This window comes from Nerophis lumbriciformis, linkage group LG07 (genome assembly GCF_033978685.3).
Source record: "Nerophis lumbriciformis linkage group LG07, RoL_Nlum_v2.1, whole genome shotgun sequence".
Lineage (NCBI taxonomy): Eukaryota > Metazoa > Chordata > Actinopteri > Syngnathiformes > Syngnathidae > Nerophis > Nerophis lumbriciformis.
Window position 1 is genome coordinate 35633596 of NC_084554.2, and position 25433 is coordinate 35659028.

Below are 25433 nucleotides of genomic sequence, written 5' to 3' on the forward strand. Positions count from 1 at the left end.
AAAGTTGGGCTCCGAGGTCAAAAAGGTTAAGAACCCCTGATCTATGCTCCTACATCTCTATCTACCCAACCGTCCATCTATGTACAGTATCAATTTATCCATCCATCCATCCATGCATCCATCCATGTTACCTTTGCTGCTGAGGAATGCCTTCAAACTTGTTGGAAACGGGAGACATCTTGTTGATAGGAGGAGGCGTGGAGTCACTTCCTAAAGCATCGACAAGCGGCCCACAAAAAGGTTATTCACCACGGATCTCAACACATTCGGACACCGAGAGATGAATGTGAAATAAATATGGAATAAATCAACATGCTGCGATGATTTAGAAATAATAAAAAAACAATGGGAGGGGCGGGTGAGGGACGTCTGGCTGAGCTTTCCATGAAGCGATGGCGCATGGAAATTGTGCGACTACGAGGTGTCGTCCTGTCATGTGTGACACACAACACAACACAACATAATGAAACAAGGGACACCTACAAAATAAGATTTGAGGCTTCTGCTCTTTGAGATCTGAATGTCCTAATTCGGGAAATTAGAGTCTGATTAAGGAGTGGTGACTTAAAGGGGAACTGCACTTTTTTCACAGTTTTGCCTATCGAGCACAATACCTATGTAAGACAAGTTTTTCTTTCTTTATGCATTCTAATTTGTAATATACGGCTAGTACAACATGGCTAACAATGCAGCTAATGGGAGTACTCTATTGCGCCCATAAAGCCCTCTAAAAAAACACCCAAAAACCGCCAACAATATTTAATTTACATGTTGTGACGTAAATATTACCAAGTACTAGCGATTGTTATTTTTAGTGGCGCCGTGATCTCAGAGAGCTAACTAGCTTGTGCTGCTACAGTGTTGACATACTGAGCCAATGAGCTTTTGAAACGCCTCAGCACTGGTGAAAGTTAATTCTAGATTATAAATCATGCCCCTCAACTGGATAGTCGAAGGTTGTGTCCATAAACCGCGAAGATGGTCAACTTTGACATTTAGCTTACACCCGGAGATGGGGAGAAAGACACGATAATACGCTGTGTTTGTTTTTTAACCTCCGGGCGGAAATGTATTTAATTCTTCATATTAACAGAAAGATATGAACTTTCCATTAGTCGGCATCCCACTGAGAGCAGACATTGTACAGTAAGTGATTAGTTTATTGTGTTAGTAGTTTGTATATCTTGTTTTAACACTTAGTAATACTGCTACATGATGCTTAGTGTTTCACTAAAGCTGAATTTCTTTAGCACACAGCTTCTAAAACTTGTAGATAGTCCTCCTTACAATCAGACTCAAACAAATAAGGCTGTGGATCATCATTTGTCCCAAAGTCGTCGTTGTTGTCGCTCACAAAGTCTGCCATGATTAGTAGTGTTGTTGTTTTTGAAGAGAAAAGCGAAAGTTGTAATGAGTCTGTATGCTCAAAATGACCAAAATACGTAAATATTACATATCATGATGAATGTGCCTGTTACTACATTACATATACTGTGGATGGAGGTTTGTAGAGCGCTTTATAGGCAGAATAAAGCAACTCCCATTAGCTCCATTGTTAGCTGACTTTTGCTAACGTTTATTTACGAGTTAGAATGCATAAAAAAGAAAAACATGTGTTCTTGTCTTACATAAGGATTGTGAATGATAGCCAACATTCCAAAAACAGTGCAGTTCCCCTTTAAAGGTGGGCATATGAGCATCATTGTGCTTCAATGCGGTCGACAAAAGTCTACAAAAATGACTGAAAATGTGAAAAAAAACAATCGTATAATTTAAACTTATTTGAAATTGTTTTGGGATTGACCCTTTCTGTTTAAGGTCCATAAAGGTGTACTTAGATACTGTACGTTTGGTGAGTAAGAACAAGCCCAGGTTTAACATCTCAGCTATTTCCAAAGACGCATTTGAAAATGGTCCATTTTTAGTCCATTTAATGTACCGGTATTTAAAATATCACTTCTTTCCATGCTGAGTTTTAAGATGGCGGACCCCACGGTAGATTTCCAGTAAGTCTTATGGGGACAGAACATTCAGAGTGTCCCCTGTGTTGTATTGTGTTGGACGAGTACCAATCTCCCGGTGTGGTATCCTAATTGTACCGTGTGTTTGCGTCTCACCCCCGGACAAGCCCCCTTTACTGTGAGAGAGCGGGCTGTGCGGGTCAGACAGGGTGCGTTTGTGTCCGGGCGGGGGGGGCGGAGGCCTCTTCTTGGACAGGGTGGAGCTGCCTCCCGGTGTGAGTGGAGAGGTGGGGCCGGATGGGGGAGGAGCTGGAGGAGCGATAATACATAGAAGACATGAGGTGATGATGCCATGTTCTGTGTGTATGCATGTACGCATGTATGCACACATGTACAGTACAGTAGATCCCTACTATTGGCGGGCGTTACATTCCAAGACCGTTACTTTAAAACGCCTCTCACACGATTAAACTTTTTTCAATTCAGTTAACTATTACACACATACAGTATTGTACAAAACATACAGTTACACAACATCACGTCTTGTCAAACCATCTTCCTGCTGAAAAATTATGAGTGAATCAACACAATGAGATGTAAGCATGGGATAAAGTGCACATTTCTGTAACTTTATGTCTGTAAAATATATTGTTTTATTAGCATTTCTGTAATTTAGTAACAGCATTTCATGATTAATATCCATAGATAAACATACCTAATGAATGATAGTACAATAAGCACACATCTGATTGGGGAGTCAAAGTGTAACGACCTGGCATTTACACTTTGTGAGGTGTTGGAGTTGTCCGACTTTTTGTGTGGCCATAAACGCATCATTAGCTAAGTGCCATGAGTGTGTGTGTTGGTGCAAGTGAGAGAGAGCGAGCGGCTGCTGTTGATATTTGACAGATGACAGAGTTGGTTTAAGGCTGTTTTGTACGGCAAAAAATTACAGAAGTTTTTACTAATATTTTTGATGAAGTTAGGGCCTAATACAAACAGTTTTGCTCGATAAAGTGATCGATGGAATTCCTTTCCTCTTTAAATCGTCTCGACAGATATTACAATAATTGGAATAAAACAAAAATCCTACAGAACAAATAGTTATGTGTATATTTTGTTTGGAGTTTAGATTGGATCTTATTTTGTGAGTGGCATAGATTTGCTGTGTGCAGAGGACGCCTGAGCAGTGCGCAAATTCGAGGCACGCACCTGAGAGAGAATGTTGTTCAAAAGGTAGGAAACCGTTTTTTTAATGCTATCTTTGATTTTAAATAAAATAATTAGTATCTCTCAGAAAAGAATTTATCGCGATTTTTTAATGAAATATTAAATATATGCCGAATAGGCAAGAATCTACTGTACACTTCCTGAAAAACAGTTAAGCTGCATTCGCAATTTGGTTTGGTTAAAGGAACTCTGGTGCATTTGCTCTGCTAGTATGGTTCGTTTGGTCAAGTGAGAACGTGATTATGCGAATCCTGCTGTGCACCAAACAAGCAAGTGAAATTCAACTTCTAAAAAAACATGCAGAAAAGACAAATGTGTGAGAGAAAATAATGCATTGGGAAGACTATCTCTCTGCTGTGTGTGTGTGTGTGTGCTCTTTAAAAGTATTTTAGAAGCTTTTTTTCAATGAAATCTAAGCAACTTATTTGTATGTGTTATTTACTGCGCAGCATTTGGTCCCTTGACAAAAATATCACTGCGATTGCTGACAAATCAGCATTTTTTTAGAATTTTTATTCCGGACCAGAGTACCAAACCACAAGTGTGAACGCAGCCTTAAAACTCAAGCTGAGGTGAAGGAGAAGATGAAAAAAGCACAGGAGGAGGAGAAACATGGAAAATGTTGCGTTGGAGTGTATGCTATGTGTTTTTACAGTCAGGTAGACAGAGAGCTCAGCCAGAGAGCGCAATCAGCTGTGGCTTGTGTTTACAGCTCAAACATGGCGGCATATTTCTACAAAAAAAGACATGAAACTAAACAAGAAAAAAATCAATAAAGCGCCATCACCCTGTAGGCCTGAGCTGTAAACAACGGCGCACGAGACAAGAGAGGGTTGGGGGCGTAAGGTGTGGGGGTTGCCGTGTGGCACACAAGGCGAAGTAAAATCAAGATATTCACTGATGTATGGTCGAGTGCCAGCCAGTGTGGCGTAGTGCGAATGAGAGCCGAGGAATGCCAAGTGTGGAGCTGAAAGAATAAAAGAGAAAGAAAGAAACACACACCGAAAAAAGGAAGAAGAAAAGAGCGAGATGAGGAGGAGGCGTGTGGGAGAGCAACTCAGCAGGTCTTTTTTTTCTTATTAAAAAGTGAGCTGCTTCACACACACGCACAACAAAACAAAGTAAAGAGGAGGAAACTAGTGTCGTTGTTATTAGCTTATTTTTCACACAAAATAAACCTGAAACTACACTTGTTTCGCACGCATTTATATCCATTTTGTGTCCTTTTGAGTGAGCCAAAGTCAGCCTACCCCAGCTGACTTTGTACACATTGGACTGGTGGCCAGTCAATCACAGTAGGACAAATATATCCTCCTCAGATAAACAGACTTGTAAGTCTCCCATTAGCCTAACATGCTTTTTTGGGATTGGAACACAGATCTGCGAAATCAGAAACAAGTGCAACTTCACTGCGTATCTTGAGAAAAATAGGACTTAAAAAAAATGAATTCAATGACAATTATGGCAAGTGTTCAACAGCATGAGTGGCTCCCCCTGCTAGTGGGGAGGACTATTATTTATATGTCTTATCGTGCAGACAGCCAGTATGTACTTCTTCAAAAAAAATGCAGGATGTGTGTGTGTGTGTGTGTGTGTGTTCTTGTATTTCTGCCCTTCTTGAGACATCAACAGGGAAAAGTACCTTCCATATGAGGACCTGTGAACAAGTTAGGATCGAAATCATGGTCCCAATACGGAAGACCATTGCATCTAATAGAGAATGTCTCATTTGCACCCCTGGTGGTGAAATCTATCAAAAGGTTAGGGTGGTCCTAAAAAGGAGGGATTTTTCAAATTGACTGTGTGTCGGTTTTAAAAGTGTGCCCCCTCTGGTCAACATATAAAATAACAAGTGTGTGTAAAAATTTGAAGTGCTCCCCCTCTGGCCAACATATGTAATAACAAGTGTGTATAAGAAATGAAATGTGCCCCCTTTGGCCAAAATTAATTTAAAAAAATGAATAAATATGTATATAAAGACATACTGTAATAACGAAGTCAATAATGAAGATTAAAAACCAACTACAAAGAAAAAATTAAAAAATTAACTAAAATACACTTTTTATATTTGCATAGTATGTATATATTATTAATGTTGTAAATACAAGTCTTTATATATTTAGAAAGGGTGGTCCTAAAGAGGTAGGCATTTTTCAGAGGTCTAAAGAAGGTAACAAATACAAGAATGTGTGTGTGTGTGTGTGTGTGTGTGTGTGTGCGTGTGTGTTAGTGTAAAGAAGGGAGGAACAAAATGAAGCATTCCTCTGCTGTCCTGAACATAATCAACATTAGGAAGACATGATATGTATGCATGATGCCAGGCTGTCATAGAAATAGGAGAATGACAGGTCTGACCTTTGCCCTGGTTCCTGGGCGGCAGCGGCGGCCCGTCGGCCACAGGGGAGGAGGTGAGGTCGGTGGAGGCGCTGTACATCTGGTTGGTGAAGGCGCTGTAGGACAGACGCTGCTGCTTGTCCCGCTGGCTAATGAAGCCCGGCAGCGAGAGCTTGTCGTGCGGCGACAGGCTGGAGGAGTGGCAGAAGCTCTGAGGCCTCGGGGAGCGGTCCTTCTTGATGGGACTAGGCTAGAGGGACAAAAGAAGACATTAGATCTTGCACTTTGGGTTTCATTTAACTGACTGCGCTGGCACCTTGTCGTCCAGATCGTCGTCGCTCTCATCCATCTCTTCCAGTCTGAGGCTCCACTCGTACTCCACGTGAATGTGAGGGTTAAATTTACCCTCTGCAGCCTGCACCAGCTGATAGACACACCAGTTTCCATTTAAAATCATCACATAGAAAAGACCTAACGTGCTACAGTGTGCCTCATTTTTCTCATTAATACCCAGGATTTTTGTCTGCAACATAATCAACACCAAGGTTCTTCCTGGGTCTTTGCCCCACCTCTAGACAAGATAATGTAGATGTTTAGTTTTTGTACATATTATGAATCATGTGTCAAACTCAAGATCCTGGGACCAGATCTGGCCCGCCACATCAATTTGTAGACCTCAAAAGCCTGGAAATAATGTTCGGCAATAACTTTCTTAGTAAATGTACTATTTTCATTATTGAAAAAAAATCTATGTACTGCATGAAACTGCATATCTTTTAAACTTTATTATCTGATCATGCAACAAATACACTATTATATACTGTATAATAAAAATTAATACTTAAATATCTGCTTTTTTACATAGACGCATGATTTCAAAGCAAGTTATCTATTAATTTGTATGTAAAAAAAATCGAATAATCAAATGCATAGGCAATTGTGTAATAATATCATGAGGCAATTATACATTTATATTCATATATTATCACTGTCACATTGGCCCTCTGAAGGCAGCTATTACTGCAATGTTAACCGGGTCTCAAATGGTCACAGCAAATAAACAATTAGAGATGGTTCATTGGCATTCTCAGCTGTGGCTGTAGGCAACCTCCTGAGGTAGTACACAAAATAAGATTAGCTAGTAGTTAGTATTTTAATTGGTCAGCATCCATCAACTTTAATTACCTATTTGCATGTGCTTTAAAAATGTTACTGTTGGTTTAAATCAGTTCTTCTCAAATAGTGGGGGGTGCTGTGCGATGTTAGGGGGGGCCGCGTGTGACTCCGGGAAACATGCTTTATCAGTATCATGCCGTATCATGCTTCAAATCTGCTTCGAAAAAGCTGTGCACTACAAAACGTGCTCATTGTATTGTAGCCATTAATTCTAAGTTCTTTATAATAAATAAATAAATAAATGGGTTATACTTGTATAGCGCTTTTCTACCTTCAAGGTACTCAAAGCGCTTTGACAGTATTTCCACATTCACCCATTCACACACACATTCACACACTGATGGCGGGAGCTGCCATGCAAGGCGCTAACCAGCACCCATCAGGAGCAAGGGTGAAGTGTCTTGCTCAAGGACACAACGGACGTGACTAGGATGGTAGAAGGTGGGGATTGAACCCCAGTAACCAGCAACCCTCCGATTGCTGGCACAAATTGTTTTGTTTAATTTTGTTTAGTAGGTTAAAGTGTTCTATATTGTGCTCTAGAGTTAATGTTGCTGATTAATTTAAATTTATCATGATGTATTGAGTTTATTTATTTTATTTTTCACTATAACATGGTACAAGTTGGTCAAAAAATGTTTACAGTTTAAATAAGGGGTACATTTTTTTTTTCAAATTTCAGGTCAAATTCCTGCACTTTAAATCTTTTCTGTAACAGACCAAAAAACAATGTCAAGTCATTCTGTGTTGTAAGTTGATCTATCGTTCTTTCTTTTTCGTTTTCTTTAATAAGGATACTATGTTATGCAGAGGTGTACTTTAAACATTTTTTGAGAGTGTAGAGTGAAAATGTTTTTCTTATAATAATAAATGATGAATGGGTTGTACTTGTATAGCGCTTTTCTACCTTCAAGGTACTCAAAGCGCTTTGACACTACTTCCACATTTACCCATTCACACACACATTCACACACTGATGGAGGGAGCTGCCATGCAAGGCGCTAACCAGCACCCATCAGGAGCAAGGGTGAAGTGTCTTGCTCAGGACACAACGGACATGACGAGGTTGGTACTAGGTGGGGATTGAACCAGGGACCCTCGGGTCGCGCACGGCCATTCTTCCACTGCGCCACGCCGTCTTCTTCTTACTGGGGTCGTAACAGAAAATAATTGAGAGCAATTTTTCATTGAACTAACTTTTTTAAAGACAATGGTACTCAGTACAAATCAGACTTTTCCCAGAGCCAAACAATCCAAATTTAACTCATGTTCAATGCATAAATCATTACCATTTATTATATAACTAATATAAATCAGGACTATTTATCATTCTTGCATTACAGAGCTGTTGTTTTTGATGTGTTCATGTAAGTGTTAATAATAAACCTGTTACTTCCACTCTACAGCCACGCTTTCCTAAGGGAAGAGGCGGAGCTTCCATCGTCCCTTCACTGTTGTGTCCTACACACTGATCAACCAGCGATACGACACACCACTAATGTGTATGTCAGTGTTCTTCAATGTTCTTTACGAAGCGCCAACGCTCCAGCTGGGCATCCGCGCGTCGGCGGCAAACACTCACCGCCTCCTCACACGGAGCATTCCTCAGTCGCCTGGCAACATCCAGCGCAGTCTCTCCATTCTGATTGGCTGAGGGCAAGGTAGGAAGGTTTAACAGTTAAAAGCATAGCTGGGATGTGGGGGACGAGTGAGGAGGGCGACACTCACTGATGTCCGTCACCGGCTTGCCCCTGAGGAGCAACTTGAGGCACTCGGGCTTCTCGTACATGCAGCAATAATGGAGGGCCGTGTTGCCCCACTCGGTCTGCTTGTCCAGGTTACCGCTTGGAAAACACACACACAGTCAGTACAAAAGATGGCACACTGAAGTAAGAATGCATCATGCATTAGAGAATAAACATTAAATGGACAAAAGTGTTGGGACACGTTTCTTCCTTTTGCAGCTAAAAACAACCTCTACTCTTTTGGAATGTCTATGGAAAGCACTAGAGATTGGTATTCTTCCACGCTAAACTCATCCAAACATGCCTTGCCTGGTGCACTGCTGCAACAACTGCACTTATTAGTGCTCCACTAGACACCAGATGCATGTCAAAACACGATTAATTAATGAGTGGGCTCCTCTTCCTGTGTGGAAGCCGGAGCAGTGGCGGGTAACCAATCGGAAAGAGAGGAATACATTAAGGCAGAGAACAAGTGCTTGACCCACTTCTGTTTGCCTCATGGGAATGGGAGCTGTGCAGCGCGACCGCTTTGGCGCAGACGGATCTTTCTGTTTGCGGCGTGCATATTCTAGTAGCCCATTTCAAGCAATGACTTGCAGAGTCATCCTCTACAGCGGGGCTCCGTCCTTCCCGATGACGCAAGCATACCTGTTTTGCACCAAGAAGTCCACCAGGTGCAACGAGGTCTGGTCGGCGGTTCGTACAGAGTAGTGCAGTGCCGTCTCTCCGGCTTCCTGCAGGGGGCCATCAAACACAGCAGTGAAGCAGTGTGGGCTTCAGCGTCCATCTCTCAGCATTTTAAACAAGACGCAGTAAACAAAATGGCTCCTAAAAAATTAAATCCACCTGCTGGGCTCCTTGTGATTTTTATGTTTTTGCAATAAATCTATTTGTAGATAGACTGTCGGTATAGGTCTAAGTAAAGCTGGGCAGAACGTACATGCAAATCTACCAAATCATTAGGTACACCTGCGGATTCTAATGAGATCCAATAGAAGAGGTGTAGTCAGAGAGGTATTGATTTAGCAATGAAAATATTATATAATAAAGTAATGTATTTCTAGTGTGGCACAGTGAACCTCCCCTCAGAGAATATAGAGAAGGAACTGTGATTAGGTATTCCCTCACCTGTGTATATAAAACATTTTTTTCAATCAATCAATCAATGTTTATTTATATAGCCCTAAATCACAAGTGTCTCAAAGGGCTGCACAAGCCACAACGACATCCTCGGTACAGAGCCCACATAAGGGCAAGGAAAAACTCACCCCAGTGGGACGTCGATGTGAATGACTATGAGAAACCTTGGAGAGGACCGCATATGTGGGTAACCCCCCCCTCTAGGGAGACCGAATGCAATGGATGTCGAGTGGGTCTAACATAAATATTTTCAAAAATGCTTTTAAGTAAGAAAGGCTTAGAATATAGGGCTTAAGGTGCTAAAAATAGACATATATTTGTGGGGATCTACAGCAATACAGCTGATGCCTCCTTACTAGAGAAAACATGATTTTCTATGGTAAATTTAGTGGAGTTTAGTCTTTCTCTGTAGGAAATACAAATCTATTAATTTTGCCTTTAATTATAGGTGAAGCTTAAAATGTTTTTTCTTTATTTTTCTCAAGCTTCTGCAGCCGCCAAGCAGTTGGCTTGTATTACATGTCATTCTGTACTTAATGAGTGTATGTAGTCCTGACAACTACATTTAATGCAGATATTCGAATAGCAGCTGAGAAGATATCGCAATGTCTCACCGGCCCTGCCTCCGGGAGAGGCTCCATGAGTTCCACCCCCTCGGCGTAGACCTGGACAAGCGATAGCAGGTCTCTGGACTGGACCGCTTCGTACAGCTCGATCATTTTGGCGGCGGCGGATGAGCATGTCTTCCTGGCGTACTTGTGGTCCACGTACTTGCCGTTGATGAACTCCTTCCTCACCGTCCTTATGGGAGCAAAAAAGATGGAGCGGTGTGCATTTTGGAGTTGGGGGTAATTCTGGGTTTAGTCTTTTGGAGGGTACTCACATGTCGCTGGAAGGAGTGGGCTTTGGTGAAGGGGACGGCAGGTTTCCCTCCATGATCTCATTGAAACTACTGTTCCCAACATTCTTGGCCAGCTGGTGGAGGAACAAAAAGCAGTATTTTACATAATCAACTATAGGTTATTGAGAAAGAGCATTGGTATTATACAAAAACATAGTGCCATAAATGCTTTAGTTATAACAGGGACCGTGGAAGGGAAAACCTACTTCTCTTTGACCAGGTGATCATTTGTGAACAAGTATATTGCACAACACAGCAACAGAACCAATGTTGTAATAGCGGAAAATGTTTTACACACGAGGTTCACACAGATTCAAGAGCTGACTTGCAATATATTAAAGCACATGCATAGGTAATAAAGCAGCAGGATGATGACCATTCATCCATCCATCCATCCATTTTCTACGGCTTATTCCCTTTGGGGTCGCGGGGGGCGCTGGAGCCTATCTCAGCTACAATCGGGCGGAAGGCGGGGTACACCCTGGACAAGTCGCCACCTCATCGCAGGGCCAACACAGATAGACAGACAACATTCACACTCACATTCACACACTAGGGCCAATTTAGTGTTGCCAATCAACCTATCCCCAGGTGCATGTTTTTGGAGGTGGGAGGAAGCCGGAGTACCCGGACGGAACCCACGCAGTCACGGGGAGAACATGCAAACTCCACACAGAAAGATCCCGAGCCCGGGATTGACATGATTTCAAAATATCCTTTGACAGCTCTAATACCTACATCACATTTTATTTGTTAAAAAAAAAAAAAAAATACTTAGATATCTGCTTGTCACCCTGACTTAGGATTCAAAACAAGTTATCCATCAAATTATACGTAAAAAAAATGTCATCAAAGGCATAAGCAATTGTCTAATAATATCATGAGGAGATTATACATGATGACTTGTCTAGGGTGTACTCTGCCTCCCGCCCGAGTGCAGCTGGGATAGGCTGCAGCCCCCCGCAACCTCGAAAGGGACAAGCGATAGAAAATGAATGGATGGATGGATTATACATTAATATTCATGTATATTTAATGTTGCAAGCTGACTGTTATGTGGCCCTCAATGAAAACGAGTTTGACACCCATGGATTACCTACCGGCTTTAATTGGATAGTTTACAGTAACTGCTAATAAATATCTACACATCTAGTTCTTTAGACACTAACCAAGAGTTCTGAGGTTCCTAGTTTGTCGAGCTCCATGGACTGGATGCGGGAGATGTGCACCCCCATCTCTCGGTGGATGCCGGAGCACTCGATGCAAGTGAGGATGCCCAAGTTGGTGGACAGCCACTTTGGATCTATGCACAAGAACACACGTTAGAATCTACACATGGGTGCAATACAAATTGCTCCCGACTGCACACTTTCACAATGTCTTCCGCAAATGGATTCCCTGATTCTTGAATGATTAAAGAAGCTGCAGCAGAGGTGGTAAGCCTTGTCAACTGCTATAAATGTTCTACACAAGAACGCAGTCTTCAAAAGGGTGAACATGTGAAAACAGAAACGTTTGCAATGCAGGAAAGTGCGACAGCCGTGTTTGTGCACAGACGCTTTCAATCAGTCGATTAGAACTCAGCTCGGCGGGGTTCAACTACAGTTCGTGGTTGCTACGGCGACGCTGATGGCAGAAGCGTTCACCTCTCAGAGACTTACCACATTGGTATGAATGACTGATTTATTTGCAGCATAACAAATGTCAGGATTGAAGGGAGTAAAAATGTGCCAGTGCACTTTTATTTATTTGCAAAGCTTAGAAATATTCAGTAGTTTGCAACCAACCATGTAAAATGTCTTATATTACTAGAATTCCTGAATCTAATATTAGAATTTGTATTATCGCTTGACAGTTGTATACTGAAAATATTGCAAGGTATAATTTGAAGTTTAAGTTTATTTCAAATATGTAGAAAGTTTCAATATGATACATCACATATTGTACATATTTAAAAATTTTTCTCCTTACAACATGTCCGAAAAGGAGTAGGAAGACACAAATCTGTCTCCAGAGGGGGGCCCTGGTGACCTGCGTCCGGGCGAGGGAAATCGGAGTCTTTATTCTTGCATTCCCATAGAAGTCTTCGAGCTGCTCTTTGTCTGATCCCTCACCTAGGACCTGTTTGTCTTGGGAGACCCTACCAGGGGGCATGGAAGCCCCCGGACAACATAGCTCCTAGGATCATTGGGACACGCAAACTCCTCTACCACGGTAAGGTGGCAGCTCAGAGAGGAGCAGAGCCAAACAGAAACTTGTTAATGTTTTTTTTTTACTGCAGCGACCAACAACTGGCAACACAACCCTGTGTTTTGATGCAATCCTGGAGATTTAAAAAGTACAGCTCAGCGGTTTTGAGCCTGTCCTGTGGTGAGCACAGAGAGTGAGAGAAAGAGAGAGAGAAAGAGAGAGAGAGCGAGAGAGAGGGAGAGGCGTAGGCCGATGGGAACATCAGCGCCAAAAAAACAGTGAGTCACACATGCCATCAGGCAAGGCAGCGCCCATCCACAGATGTACCGAGCACATAGAACAGATGCGAGCCGGTGGACGGGTCACAGGGAGCATGTTGAGCATGATGAGAGAATGACCTCCATTGCTGATTACTACTAAAGAATAGGAGAATATTTGATGAAATGGAGGAACAAAGAGGCCACCTCTGTAGGTCATTACTGCAACAAGAACTTAATACTAAGGGAATAGAATGAAAGCGCGGGTCGGATGCGATGAGATTTAATAGGAGAAGACAAAGATGTGGAACATTAGAAGGCCTCTGTAAGGAATGCACGGGTCCACGCAGCATGTGTGACTTATGCAACAGCGTGACGTAATGATGATGTTGCCTCTCAGAGCCTAGAAAATGTCTCTCTCTTCAGTCCCCCAATTGGACTGCGGCGCCGACACACGCACCTGAAGCGCCGCAGTCGCAGCACAGTTCGTTGCCCGGCATGCGGAGTACATCCTCAATGATGGCTTTGGTCAGGTCCTCCAGGCCGTCCTCGCTGCCGCTGGTCTGCTCGCCACGGAACGCCATATTCAAAGCCTCCTCCTTGCTGTTGGTCAGCACCGAGATCCAGCTACACACGGACGTAGAGAAAGATATGAAGAGGTTAGAGACCACACAAAAACATTTACCTTTGCAGCGCCCCCTATGGGTGGTGCTCAAACTGCTTTGTAGAAGATGCTATCATACATATAATACAGTTATCCTTTAGAATTATTTGACAAATGCTAAATTGACTTATAGCCAATTAGTTAGGTTACCCTCCATGTTTTTTAACCAATCACTTTACACACACGTGCTTCTCAGTCCTCTAAAAGTGTGTCCCAAATTTTGTGGTGGTTTGGCTTACCACCCTGAAATTACAGTGGCTGTTTTGTCATATGTGAGAAATTTCAAGTCAATCCGGCGTATGGGCTTTAATACCAGCTCCAAATCCGATTACAAAAAAAAAATTTTTGACAGCACTAATTTAAATACAAATATATTTCTTAGTGGATTGATAGTTGTTTGATGACTGTGGGTCAGTTTTTAACATTCTCTTAAAACAGGAAAATGGAATTTCAGTAAAAATTGTGTTTGAATGCTGAAAAGCTGAACTGAAATGGTAAGAGTTAGCACACTAGCCAGGTAGCATCAAATAACAAAATATGCCTTTTAGGCGTATACCTGTCAAATGAGCAAATCAAGCTAGCATGCTAACGATAATTATTAGCAAGCGTAAAATGACCAAATATCCTGTCAAATTTGCTCAAAAGCTAGCAAGTTAACATTAGCATGCTGACAAAAAAAAGAGTCAAGTAACACGATGTAAGACTCTTAGGTGTATACCTGCAAAATGAGCTAAAAAAAGATAGCATGCTAACAATTAGCATACGTGAAATGAAATATTTGACTCTGAGGTGCATACTTGCAAAATTATCTAAAACGCTATCATAACGAACATTAGCATGTTAATGTTAGCATGTTAGCAATTCAAGCATTTTGACTTTGGAATTGTTTCAATCAGTGGTGTATTTGTCAGAAAATTCATAGCAACACAGTAGAGGTGCATGTTTTGATACATTTTCACTCTTTAGTGAGAGTCACAAATCATGTGAAAAAAATAAAATAAAATCAATATTAGTGGTAGTCAACCACAATATATTGTTATCTATTTTAAATTGACTCATACAAGTTTATGAACGCACCATCAGACTTAGTTGAATTACCTTTGCCAGATCATTTTCGTTAAAAGATAAATTGAGAAATGCGAGAGTCCACAAACAGCTATAGAGAGATCCAATGTATATACGATTATTATCTCATTTAATGAACAATTATTGATACAGTTCACTATATTGAGTGGTGGGTGGGCACACAAAGAGCACTGTGGTTATCATAAAGCACACAGATGGGAAACACCATGTTGGCCTTTCAAACATGGCGTCCAGCAGTTTCCCTACAAAGCACAATCTGCTCATACACGACTCCACACAGACGTGCCGTTACTGACAATGTGCATGAATACATTAATATGCCTGCTGCTAATTGAGGGTTGCTATGGAACACTGAATATTTCATCAAACGCGCCAAGATGCTGATGCTGACAATGTGCGTGACAACGAGGGGAAGCGGGCTGCATCCCCACAGGAGCGACATATGCACGGAGATAGATGTGGGGTATTCAAGCCTGCAATGACGCAGGCTGCTGCAGCAAGCACCTAAAAGTGACAAAAGCATCAAAGGTGCCGCTTGAATATATTTAGCATGTATTTGTAGTAATCTGCATTTTAGTGCTGACATGGGACTATTCCTGTTAAAGATGCATCACAGCAGGGACTGACAAAAATATTTTTCAAGTAATAGCCTACCGGCTTTCTCACCTACTCAGTGGCCTAGTGGTTAGAGTGTCCGCCCTGAGATCGGTAGGTTGTGAGTTCAAATCCCGGCCGAGTCATACCAAAGACTAAAAATGGGACCCATTACCTCCCTGCTTGGCACTCAGCATCAAGGGTTGGAATTGGGGGTTAAATCACCAAAAATGATTCCCGAGCGCGGCCACCGCTGCTGCCCACTGCTCCCCTCACCTCCCAGGGGGTGATCAAGGGTGATGGGTCAAATGCAGAGAATAATCTCGCCACACCTAGTGTGTGTGTGTGACAATCATTGGTACTTTAACTTTAACTTTTTCTGGGACTTTAAACAAGATTTTAGAGAGTCTGGGGGGATAATGACACTAATTGCCATTCTAGGTGTTTCACAGGCTTGAGCTTTTCACAATAAACTCAACCAAGCACAATATGACGGTACTCACATGACAAACTCTTGCTCATCCTCAGCTTGAAAATGATATGTCCGGTTATCTGCGGGATACAAAATCATATTAAGCACAACTTGCAATGTGTGGAAATCCCTGGCGGAGGTATATAATGTAATTTGAAACTTACGAGAAATGAGATCAAAGCACTTCCTGTCCTCCGGGCTGGGCTTGACCTGGCAGGTGAGAAGGTTGAGCTTCACCGGCTGCCTGTTGGACTGAAAGGAAAGACAAATTCTCTGTATTATTATTTAGACGTTAACACCGTCACGTGAATTTATGTTTATCTGCGTAAGCCGGCTCTTGGATTTTTTTCACACAATTTAAAACAACACCTACTGTAATTTAGGGGGTTTATCTGAATCACCATGTCGTGTGGTAAACACCTTTGGGGACTGATAAGCACGTGTGTACATTTGGAACCTAATTGGTTGAAAAACATGCCCGCCATGAGGGAAAATTCAGGAGCTTTGCAGGGGCACCTCACGAACTGCACATAAGTTCTTCTCAAATAGAGGGGCGGGGCCCCCTTTGGTGGCGCGGTTCGATGTCAAGGGGGGGTGTGTGTGAACCCGGGGAACACGCTTTATCAGTATCATGCAGTATGATACTTCAACAAAATTGATCACTACAGTAGTTAAGGTTGTAATTTTGCTTCATCCTTCACTTTGAGCGTGAGTGAAGAATACGTGAAGAATGCCCTACCAACCTGATAAGACCTGGTAAGTCCGAAAGAGAAAGAGATGACACATTATTATCTGCTAACAGATGGTACCCTTGTTACCCTTGTAACAGATGGTTAAGTGCAGTGCATCTCATCCCGCTGCTAGTCCCACTGGCTAATGCTTCAGTAAAACGCAGGATTCTCACAGGAATGAGGCAAAAATACAACCATACCTACTGTACAAAACATGCTCATTGTAACCATTAATTCTGACTTCATCAATTTGATTTAGAAAAAATACAATCAGCACAAATTGTTTTATTCATTTTTATTTGGTAGGTTAGAACGTTTTATATATTGTGCTCCCGAGTTAATGTTGCTGATCAATTTGAATGTATATAATATTTATTGAGATTATTTGATTTTATTTGTTAGTATCAAATGGTTCAAGTGGGTCAAAAAATTAAAAGTTTAAAAATAAGCATTTAAATATTTTTTCCAGGCAAATCATTTTCTGTCACAGACTAAAAAACAATGTTAATAAAGTAGTTATTTATTGTAAGTTAATCTATATTTCTTTCTTTTTTGTGTTCCTAAATGTTAATACGGATACAACGATATGCAGAGGTGTACTTATAACAATTTTATAGACAAATTACACTATTTATAGTCACGACAGAAAGTAAGGGGGGGTAGTGAAATGTTTTCTTCTTCCTTGGAGTGTGGGGGGCGTATTAAAATATAATTGAGAAAGCATAGGCCTTTGACCATTCGCGGTACAAATGTGGATACAACATAAAATTAGGTCAAAGTAAATCAGGATTCAATTGTGCGAAAAACAAAATGTAATTTTACCCATCAAAATATCGATTGTGTTAGGTCGTACAATAACTAATAATCATCAAATTTATTGTGCTAGGGTTGGCTTGCATTAATGAAAGGTCCTAATGAAGCTTTCTGTATTTTAAATAAAAAACTCTTCAAAGGTGAACTGGAGCATGCAAAGTTAGACTTGAGCGTTGCAGGCGACCCCAGAGCTACTTTTAGCAGACAGTGATGATGTCATCGCGTTTGAGGCGACCTCTTCTAACGGCTATTGTGTTTGTCACGCTATCATACAGAGCGTAGACTGCGATTATGAGACTTTTTTTTTTTTTTAATTATTAGGCTCCTCGTGATGATATTGTTGATGTATACTTATTCAGAGTAAATCACTAAACATAACATCCTCCTTTGAGCTTCCCGGCATCCACAGAGAAATGAAACGGCAAAAGAGCGGCGACGGCCATTGCAGCGTACGCACATCCAGAGATGAGTCACCCAGGAGCAGCAGGCCGAAGGAGGAGGGGCACGTGAGGAGACGGGGTTGCCATGGCGACCAATCTATGTCAATTCCACCCTGCTGCCAGCTTCCAGATTGAGATAGAGAGAGCGCGGCATGGCCTCCGAGCGCGTTGTTCTCATGCTCATCCCGACAGTCGCATGTAAGGTGGTGAAGGGAGGGTGTGTGTGTGTGTGTGTGGGGGGGGGGGGGGGGTTCCTGTGTTAGCATTGTTTTCTACTCACTGTGGCATGAGAGATGGTGAGGATGCCCCCCTTCACTGAGCACTGCCTCCGCTGCCACACCTTCCTCAGGCTGTGAAGTGGGAAAGACAGCAGAAGGGAGGTTTAGTTAAAGGGTCATCGCGTCTTTTTTCGTCCATGCTAGTGACTCACCCGTCGCTCTTCTTCAGCAGGTAGCCTTTCTTCTCGCTGCCAAACTCCTTGTTCCCTTGCAGCTGGTGCATGCTGTAGCCACCTTGCTTGCTCTGAGAGTCCTGACGTACACATACGCAAAACGACCATAAACAATACAGTTGCTGCTAGCTAACATCCAACACAAACATGCCGCAAAACATCCCACAAATCATAATACGAAAAAAATAAAGAAATTGCTCGTCAATATATCCAAGCATATTATCAACACAATCCAGTCACCATGCAAATGAGCCTGGTAGTGGTTACGTGCAGCATCCATATTATAGCTTTTCTGTTCAAAATCTTAGATCTTCTTGTGGAAAAGGTTGCATATTTCAGGAGTCTGACATAAATAGCAAACTTGTGCAAAATGACAAGCCTGTTTGTATTTTGATAATATCTGTGCCAATGTTATAATTTTCCTTTAAACACTTCGCTACCATAAATTCTCTAATTGAACAGTGCAAGCTGGATTTATGAACCCCTGTGTTTGCGAACTTTTCGGTTCACAAAGTTTTCGATTGTGCCAAATATGCTTCTGTGTGCAAACCATGTCTTTGTGTAAGAACGCTTCATTCATTCATTTTGTCTCCCGCTGGCAACCATTTTGTGTTTGCTTGTATTGAAGAGATTGAAGAAGCCGGCTTCGTGTCACGCTACGTTTTTAATTGTGATGAGAATGGAGAAAGATGCCAAAGCTGACTTTTTTTTCTTTTACAGCGGAGGAGAAAGGAGAAGACTACCTCTCATTCAGCGGGTCCTTTTCCAAGAGCACAACACACACACAGACCCTCCCCTCAACCCCTCCCTTCTCCCCCTCGGTCTGCTCCTTTCTCTCCTTTTGTGAGATGCTCCTTTGCCAATGTTAATATACTGTAAGTGGGTTTTACCTTTTTAAATGTTTATTATTGTTGCAATATGATTGTGAAAGTTAAGGATATTTGTGATTTCTGACCATATGTGAGGGCACCAAAGAGACTTCTGCGTGTGTTGGCAGGAGTTTAGCTTGTTGTTGTTTTGGCTTGTAAATAAAGAAATGTATTTATTTATCACCTTTAGGTTGTGTTCAAAGTGTACAAACCTTACTTAATCGAGGCTGGGAACCATTATTCATATTTACATTATTATTTCTTATAGAGAAATTTGCTTCACTATACAAGCTTTTCGATTTAAGAACCCTATTCAAGAACCGATTAAATCATAAATCGAGGTTCCACTGTACATACAACTCTTTATATATACAATTAGGATTACATGTATAGTCATTACGCATGCATTAAAGAATACAGGGTAACAAAATGGGGTTTAACATCAGATCCAGAAATGAATTATTTTTGCATCCGGTATTTATATATGAATGCTCGAATATATAGTTTGAATATTTAGAAACAGACAAAGTCAAACTGAATGTAACAGATAGAGAGTAATATATAAATATACACAAGTTCTGATATGAATATTCATCCATCCATTTTCTACCGCTTGTACCTGTCGGGGTTGCGGGGCTGGCTGGAGCCTATCCCAGCTGCATTCGGGCGCAAGGCGGGGTACACCCTGGACAAGTGGCCACCTCATCGCAGTGAAATGAATATGTGAACTAAATTATAGTACATAAATAGTTATGAGTATATAAAACTAATATACATAATTATGTTCCAAACAAGGGTCAGCACGGTGGAACAGGGGTTAGTGCATGTGCCTCACAATACGAAGGTCCTGAGTAGTCCTGAGTTCAATCCCGGGCTCGGGATCTTTCTGTGCGAAGTTTGCATGTTCTCCCCGTGAATGCGTGGGTTCCCTCCGGGTACTCCGGCTTCCTCCCACTTCCAAAGACATGCACCTGGGAATAGGTTGATTGGCAACACTAAATTGGCCCTAGTGTGTGAATGTGAGTGTGAATGTTGTTTGTCTATCTGTGTAGGCCCTGTGATGAGTTGGCGACTTGTCCAGGGTGTACCCCGCCTTCCACCCGAATGCAGCTGAGATAGGCTCCAGCACCCCCCGCAACCCCAAAAGGGACAAGCGGTAGAAAATGGATGGATGGATGCATGTTCCAAACATACAAATTTGTCAAATCAGTATGAAAATAATAAATGGAATCTGTGGGAATGAGAGCTTAAAAGGGAGACAGCTCTGGAGAAAAAGCTGTTCTTAAGTCTGCTAGTTTTAGTCTTGACAACGTTATATACTTAAATAATGATATGGAGTGCATGAAAAACTTAGCAACCTAGCTCACCTAAACCACATGGTCATTTATAGTATATTGCACAACACTTCAGCAATGCAACCAACAGATAATATAATTGCGCTAAAGAGAAAACTGCTAAGCCAAGACAGGACAGCATCCGCTGAGTTGATAGCTGCAGCTACTGCCATCTTGTGGTACCAAGCTAAAAAAAATACATCAGGAGGTTGCCTACAGCCATAGCCACAGTTTTTGGACATGGATCTAATTGGAGATAGTGGGGCTTCTTTGCAACTATAAATGACCTGGTGATCAATTGAATACAAGCGTTAATTGGAGCTGTACTTTGAAATAATATTAGCACGAATTTTAGACTTCTAGCCTTCTTATAACAAGTGTGTCTATGCTCGTTGGCACACTACAAAGTATGCACTGCAGGCATCCATCCAACCATTTAGTACCGCTTGTCCCACTCGGGGTCACGGGGGGCTGGAGCTTATCCCAGCTGCACCCGGGCGGAAGGCAGGGTGCACCCTGAACAAGTCGCCACCTCATCGCAGGGCCAACACAGATCATTGCACTAAAAAAAAGTCACACCAGACAAACACGATGCAAGAGCATGCTCCACATGCAGCAGCACTTACTCTTCTAGACTTGATTCCAGACAAGCAGAAGGCAGTGAGGAGGAGGAGGAAGAGGATGGGAGGATATAGAGGGGAGAGGTGTGAAAGATCCAGCTCAGGTGCAGGCGGTTTGTGTAAGAATGTGTCGCCTGCACGTGCACTAATACTCGTGTGATTTATGGTTCTAAAACTAGCTGGAGGTAATTGTCAAAGGGAATCTCGTGTGAGAGTGTGGCTATGATCTAAGGCATGCAGAGTGACAGTGGAAATACGGTAGGCCTAAACACAACACATTGCACTCACAGATACACAGTGTTTTTTCACATGACTGTTTGTATTTGTTTGTAACTTTATCTTCTATATTAACTCTTCCCTCTTTGCCACACTTGTGACAGTGTATACAAACGCGAGACATCAAAGACAATGCAAAAACCCCTCTCAAATTGCCCTGTTTTTCCAAATGTTTCGACTGAGGGCCTGAGGCCACTTATATTCTATTTGACTAATGCCACTTTATGCAAGCAGCTCCCCACTGAGAAGAACACAAATCAGCAGACCACACGCTACGCTAACAGCTGCCTGGGCGGGGTGCTAACTATCCTCGACCCTGGTAATGACCAGCAGGGGGCACTTTGGTGAGAAATCATGACTAAACTGTTGCACAAATGGGATTGTCAGAATAAGGTCTGCCTTGGTAGCTGGATTTTGGACTGTGACCATGTCACTAGATTTAGTGTTTTTGTGTCTGTTTACCTCCTTCTGGTCCAGCTGGAGGGAGGACTTGATGAGGTCGCGGAGGGCGGTCAGCTGCTTCTTCTCCTCATCCTGAGTTTGCTTGATCTGGAAAGAGGAGAAACAAGCATGGGGGCAGGTGTACCTAATCTTTTGGCCAAATATGTGTGCTACACGTGAACATTCTTTGTTCTGAAGGAGGTGTTTACATTGTAGAGATCAGCCGCCAGCTTCTCAATGTACTGCTTCAGCTTATCTGCTGTCTTCAAGCCATCCTGGAAGAAACTGGAGAAGAACAGAGATTTCATATTAATATTGATATGGTTGCGAGATCAAGACTCAACGGGATGCGGAAAGGACACGCAGAGGTCCCTTACTATTTATCTCAGATGTACCACAACAGTATATTGGGAGTGTTTTGACCAAAATGTAGCCTTAATGCTGGAATTTGACAGTTTCAAAAGTGCTTTTGGTAAGCCCTACTGGGGTTTGTGTGTAGCTTTAATGCTAATGAGCTGTTTGTCTCCCAAAAATGCGCTTTTGTACAGACTTCTTACAGACACTGTCGGTCCGCACTTTTTAATAGACGCCAAATACATCACATACAACAACTAAACATTAAAGGGGACTTATTACGCAAAACTAACTTTTCTTACCTGTTAGTACCTGTTTTTGTGTATTTGGGATCTGCATGAGTCCCGAAAATGGGAAATTAAACCATTGCGACATGGCGGAGATATTTATAAAACAATCTTGCCTTCCTTTACACTTCCTCCAAATGAGCCGTTTGGAATTTGCACAACCTGTGACGCCTTTGGCAGTTGTGACGTCAGCGCATATCTTTATGTATGTTAGAAATTTACCTAAAGTGCTTTTTGTGAGTACCGTATTTTTCGGATTATAAATCGCAGTTTTTTTCATAGTTTGGGATTCATACTCTGGAGCGATTTATGTGTGAAATTATTAACACATTACCGTAAAATATCAAATAATATTATTTATCTCATTCACCATCCTGTACGGATTCAGAAAGGCTGGAATAATTGGAACTGCAACTGACGATGACTCTGACTTGGAGTTGGCAGAGTTGTTTAGAAGCGACACCGAGGAAGAAGATTTCATCGGATTTAGCGATTAGGAGTGACAGATTGTTTGGTAAACGTATAGCATGTTCTATATGTTATAGTTATTTGAATGACTCTTACCATAATATGTTATTTTAACATACCAGACACGTTCTCAGTTGGTTATTTATGCGTCTTATAACGTACACTTATTCAGCCTGTTGTTCACTATTCTTTATTTATTTTAAATTGCCTTTCAAATGTCTATTCTTGGTGTTGGATTTTATCAAATAAATGTCCCCAAAAAATGCGACGTATACTCTAGTGCGAATTATATATGGTTTTTTCCTTCTTTATTAGGCATTTTCAGCCGGTGCGATTTATACTCCGGAGCGATTTATAATCCGAAAAATACGGTACGCCTTTGTAGTTTTGCTGTGGGGCAGACTGGCTCCTACATGCACATGCATCCTCCGCTGTTACCATTTCTAATACAAAGTAGTGTATAGTTCGAACTTATATCTGTCAGTAGTATATGGAAGCGCTAAAACTACAACATGGATGACAGGGAGCAGACGCAGTTGAAATGAAGCCATTTAAATAAGATCGCCCACAAAACTGTGCATCATGAAGAGATGGTCAGAAAGTGTCATGAAGTGTAAAACATAATCTAGGCTACATTTTGACCAAATAACCACCATTATGTTATGTAGACTACAAAGAAGTGTTTTAGATGTAGAACAAAAATCATAATATGACCCCTTTCAGGAGTAGGACAGGACACATAGCATAGCTACAGCATGTGAGCTACAGTGCTAACGTTACAGTCACAAATTTACCATTAAATCCAGCACCAGTGCTATGTTAGCTTATTCACTGAAGACAAAACAACGATCAAACTTACACCCATCATGTCTGACAGAGATATTTGATAGGCCTTTTTTAAGATCTGTAAAGCCTGTTTTTGTCTGTTTTTTACACAATCACAGACCAACTGTTTATTAAACCCCTTTTCTTTTAAAAGCAGAGCAAACAGATAAATATTTTTAAGAACAAATGACTGTTAGAACTGCATTCCATTTGCATAATAAGGAACTTTGTAGGTTTAGTTTAATGTGCTTTTGTCGACATGTAGGGCCTGATTTACTAAAGGTTTGTGTGTACTAAAACATGTGCAAACTTGATAGCACAAGCAAAGCTAATCTACTAAACGTGTGCAAAGTGGATTTTGTCTGTTAAGTGAGCAGAACAAGGTGGGGAATACATTTTGCGTCTCCAACTTCATAAATATGCAGAATATATGCTGATTATCAAAACTCATCATCGTTTTGGGAGCACTATTTTGCGTTTTATTTAGCACGTTTGAAAAGGACGTGCAAACTGACACTGTTCCACACACGGCTGTGAGAGAGGAGTGCTCACACTGCACAGACAGACGTTGGACAGAGAATCCTCCATCTTATGTGTACTTTGTAACATATTTGGACGGTCAGAAATAAAAAAATATCAGACATATCCGCTAATCATCAACATCATTTTATAATTTCATAGCTAATGGTTGACTTAAAGGGGAACTACAGTTTTTTGGAATTTTGCCTATCGTTCACAATCATTATGAAAGACAAGACGAGGGAATCGGATGGATTTTTAAAAAATGCATTCAAAATATTAAATAAGCATAACAGTCTGCTTACAGGGGTGCCAATGAGAGGTCCTCTAACCCACCCGTAAAATCCAATAAATAACCAATCAAAAAGCGCCATTGTAATGTAATACTCCAATTACATTTTGTGACTTGAATTAGTGATTATTATTTTTTTTTTTTTAAGCGCTAACGCAGACAAACTATTTATAGAGGCGACGTGATCACTAACGTGTGTCCCTATATTTACATCATCAAGTGGTCTGCTGCTTCCTCGCTTACCGGCTCCTTGGAAGTTTATTGTAGATCATAAACCATGCCTCTCACCTGGAAAGTAGATGGCTGAGGATGTAATCTGACAAGTTGGTACACTTTGACAGCCATTTAGGACCCGGAAATGTCGAGAACGACATGAAAAGAAGCTTGGTTATCTCCCCCTAAACCCCTCTCCACCCAAGGATTATGAAACATTCTTCATCTCAATGATAATATATGAACATCCCAGCAGTCAGCATCCTAATGACAGTAGACCTTGTACAGTAAGTGATGCTTTATTGTGTTAGTTGGTTCTCAATAAGTCTGCAGTGCGCAGTAATCATTGATGAAGAAAAAAAAAAGTCATGATGCGTTTTTGAAATGAATGTGCCGCGTATGCTTAAAATGATTAAAATACGTAAATATTAAATGTTATTATAAATGTGCCCGTTACTACATTACATATATACTTACATCTTGATGGAGGTGTTTGGATGTTTTTTAGGTGCTCCGTAGGTGGAATTGAGCGGCTCCCACAGGCTCCATTGTAAGCGGCCTTTTGATCGCATTTATTTAATATTTAGAATACATTAAAAAAATAAATAAACATCCTTCGGCATGCCTTACATAATGAGTGTGAACAGTTCCCCTTTAAAGGGGCTGATTAAAACAAATTCAATTGATACGTTTTGGTGTCATTTAATATTTTTTTAATGACGTTCGTTTTTTCAGATAGAATATATATTA

General features: G+C 41.3%; 1 protein-coding gene across 5 annotated transcripts in view; it reads right to left on the bottom strand.

Annotated features, from left to right (window-relative positions):
• asap1b (ArfGAP with SH3 domain, ankyrin repeat and PH domain 1b) overlaps positions 1-25433 on the bottom strand; it is a 97662-nt gene that overhangs the window by 5616 nt on the left and 66613 nt on the right. The window contains exons 8-25 of one of the 5 annotated variants that reach the window (XM_072913510.1): positions 21935-22010; positions 21747-21833; positions 18165-18265; positions 18015-18084; positions 15915-16002; positions 15782-15830; positions 13395-13561; positions 11657-11790; positions 10470-10561; positions 10201-10387; positions 9095-9180; positions 8430-8545; positions 8284-8351; positions 5842-5949; positions 5547-5775; positions 4090-4158; positions 2100-2270; positions 132-210 (exon numbers count right to left, since the gene is read on the bottom strand). In XM_072913510.1, coding sequence (XP_072769611.1) covers positions 132-210; positions 2100-2270; positions 4090-4158; positions 5547-5775; positions 5842-5949; positions 8284-8351; positions 8430-8545; positions 9095-9180; positions 10201-10387; positions 10470-10561; positions 11657-11790; positions 13395-13561; positions 15782-15830; positions 15915-16002; positions 18015-18084; positions 18165-18265; positions 21747-21833; positions 21935-22010 — 1977 coding nt within the window. The remainder of the gene's footprint in view (positions 1-131; positions 211-2099; positions 2271-4089; positions 4159-5546; positions 5776-5841; positions 5950-8283; positions 8352-8429; positions 8546-9094; positions 9181-10200; positions 10388-10469; positions 10562-11656; positions 11791-13394; positions 13562-15781; positions 15831-15914; positions 16003-18014; positions 18085-18164; positions 18266-21746; positions 21834-21934; positions 22011-25433) is intronic. The other 4 variants (XM_061965307.2, XM_061965306.2, XM_061965308.2 and 1 more) reach the window with 4 other exon arrangements.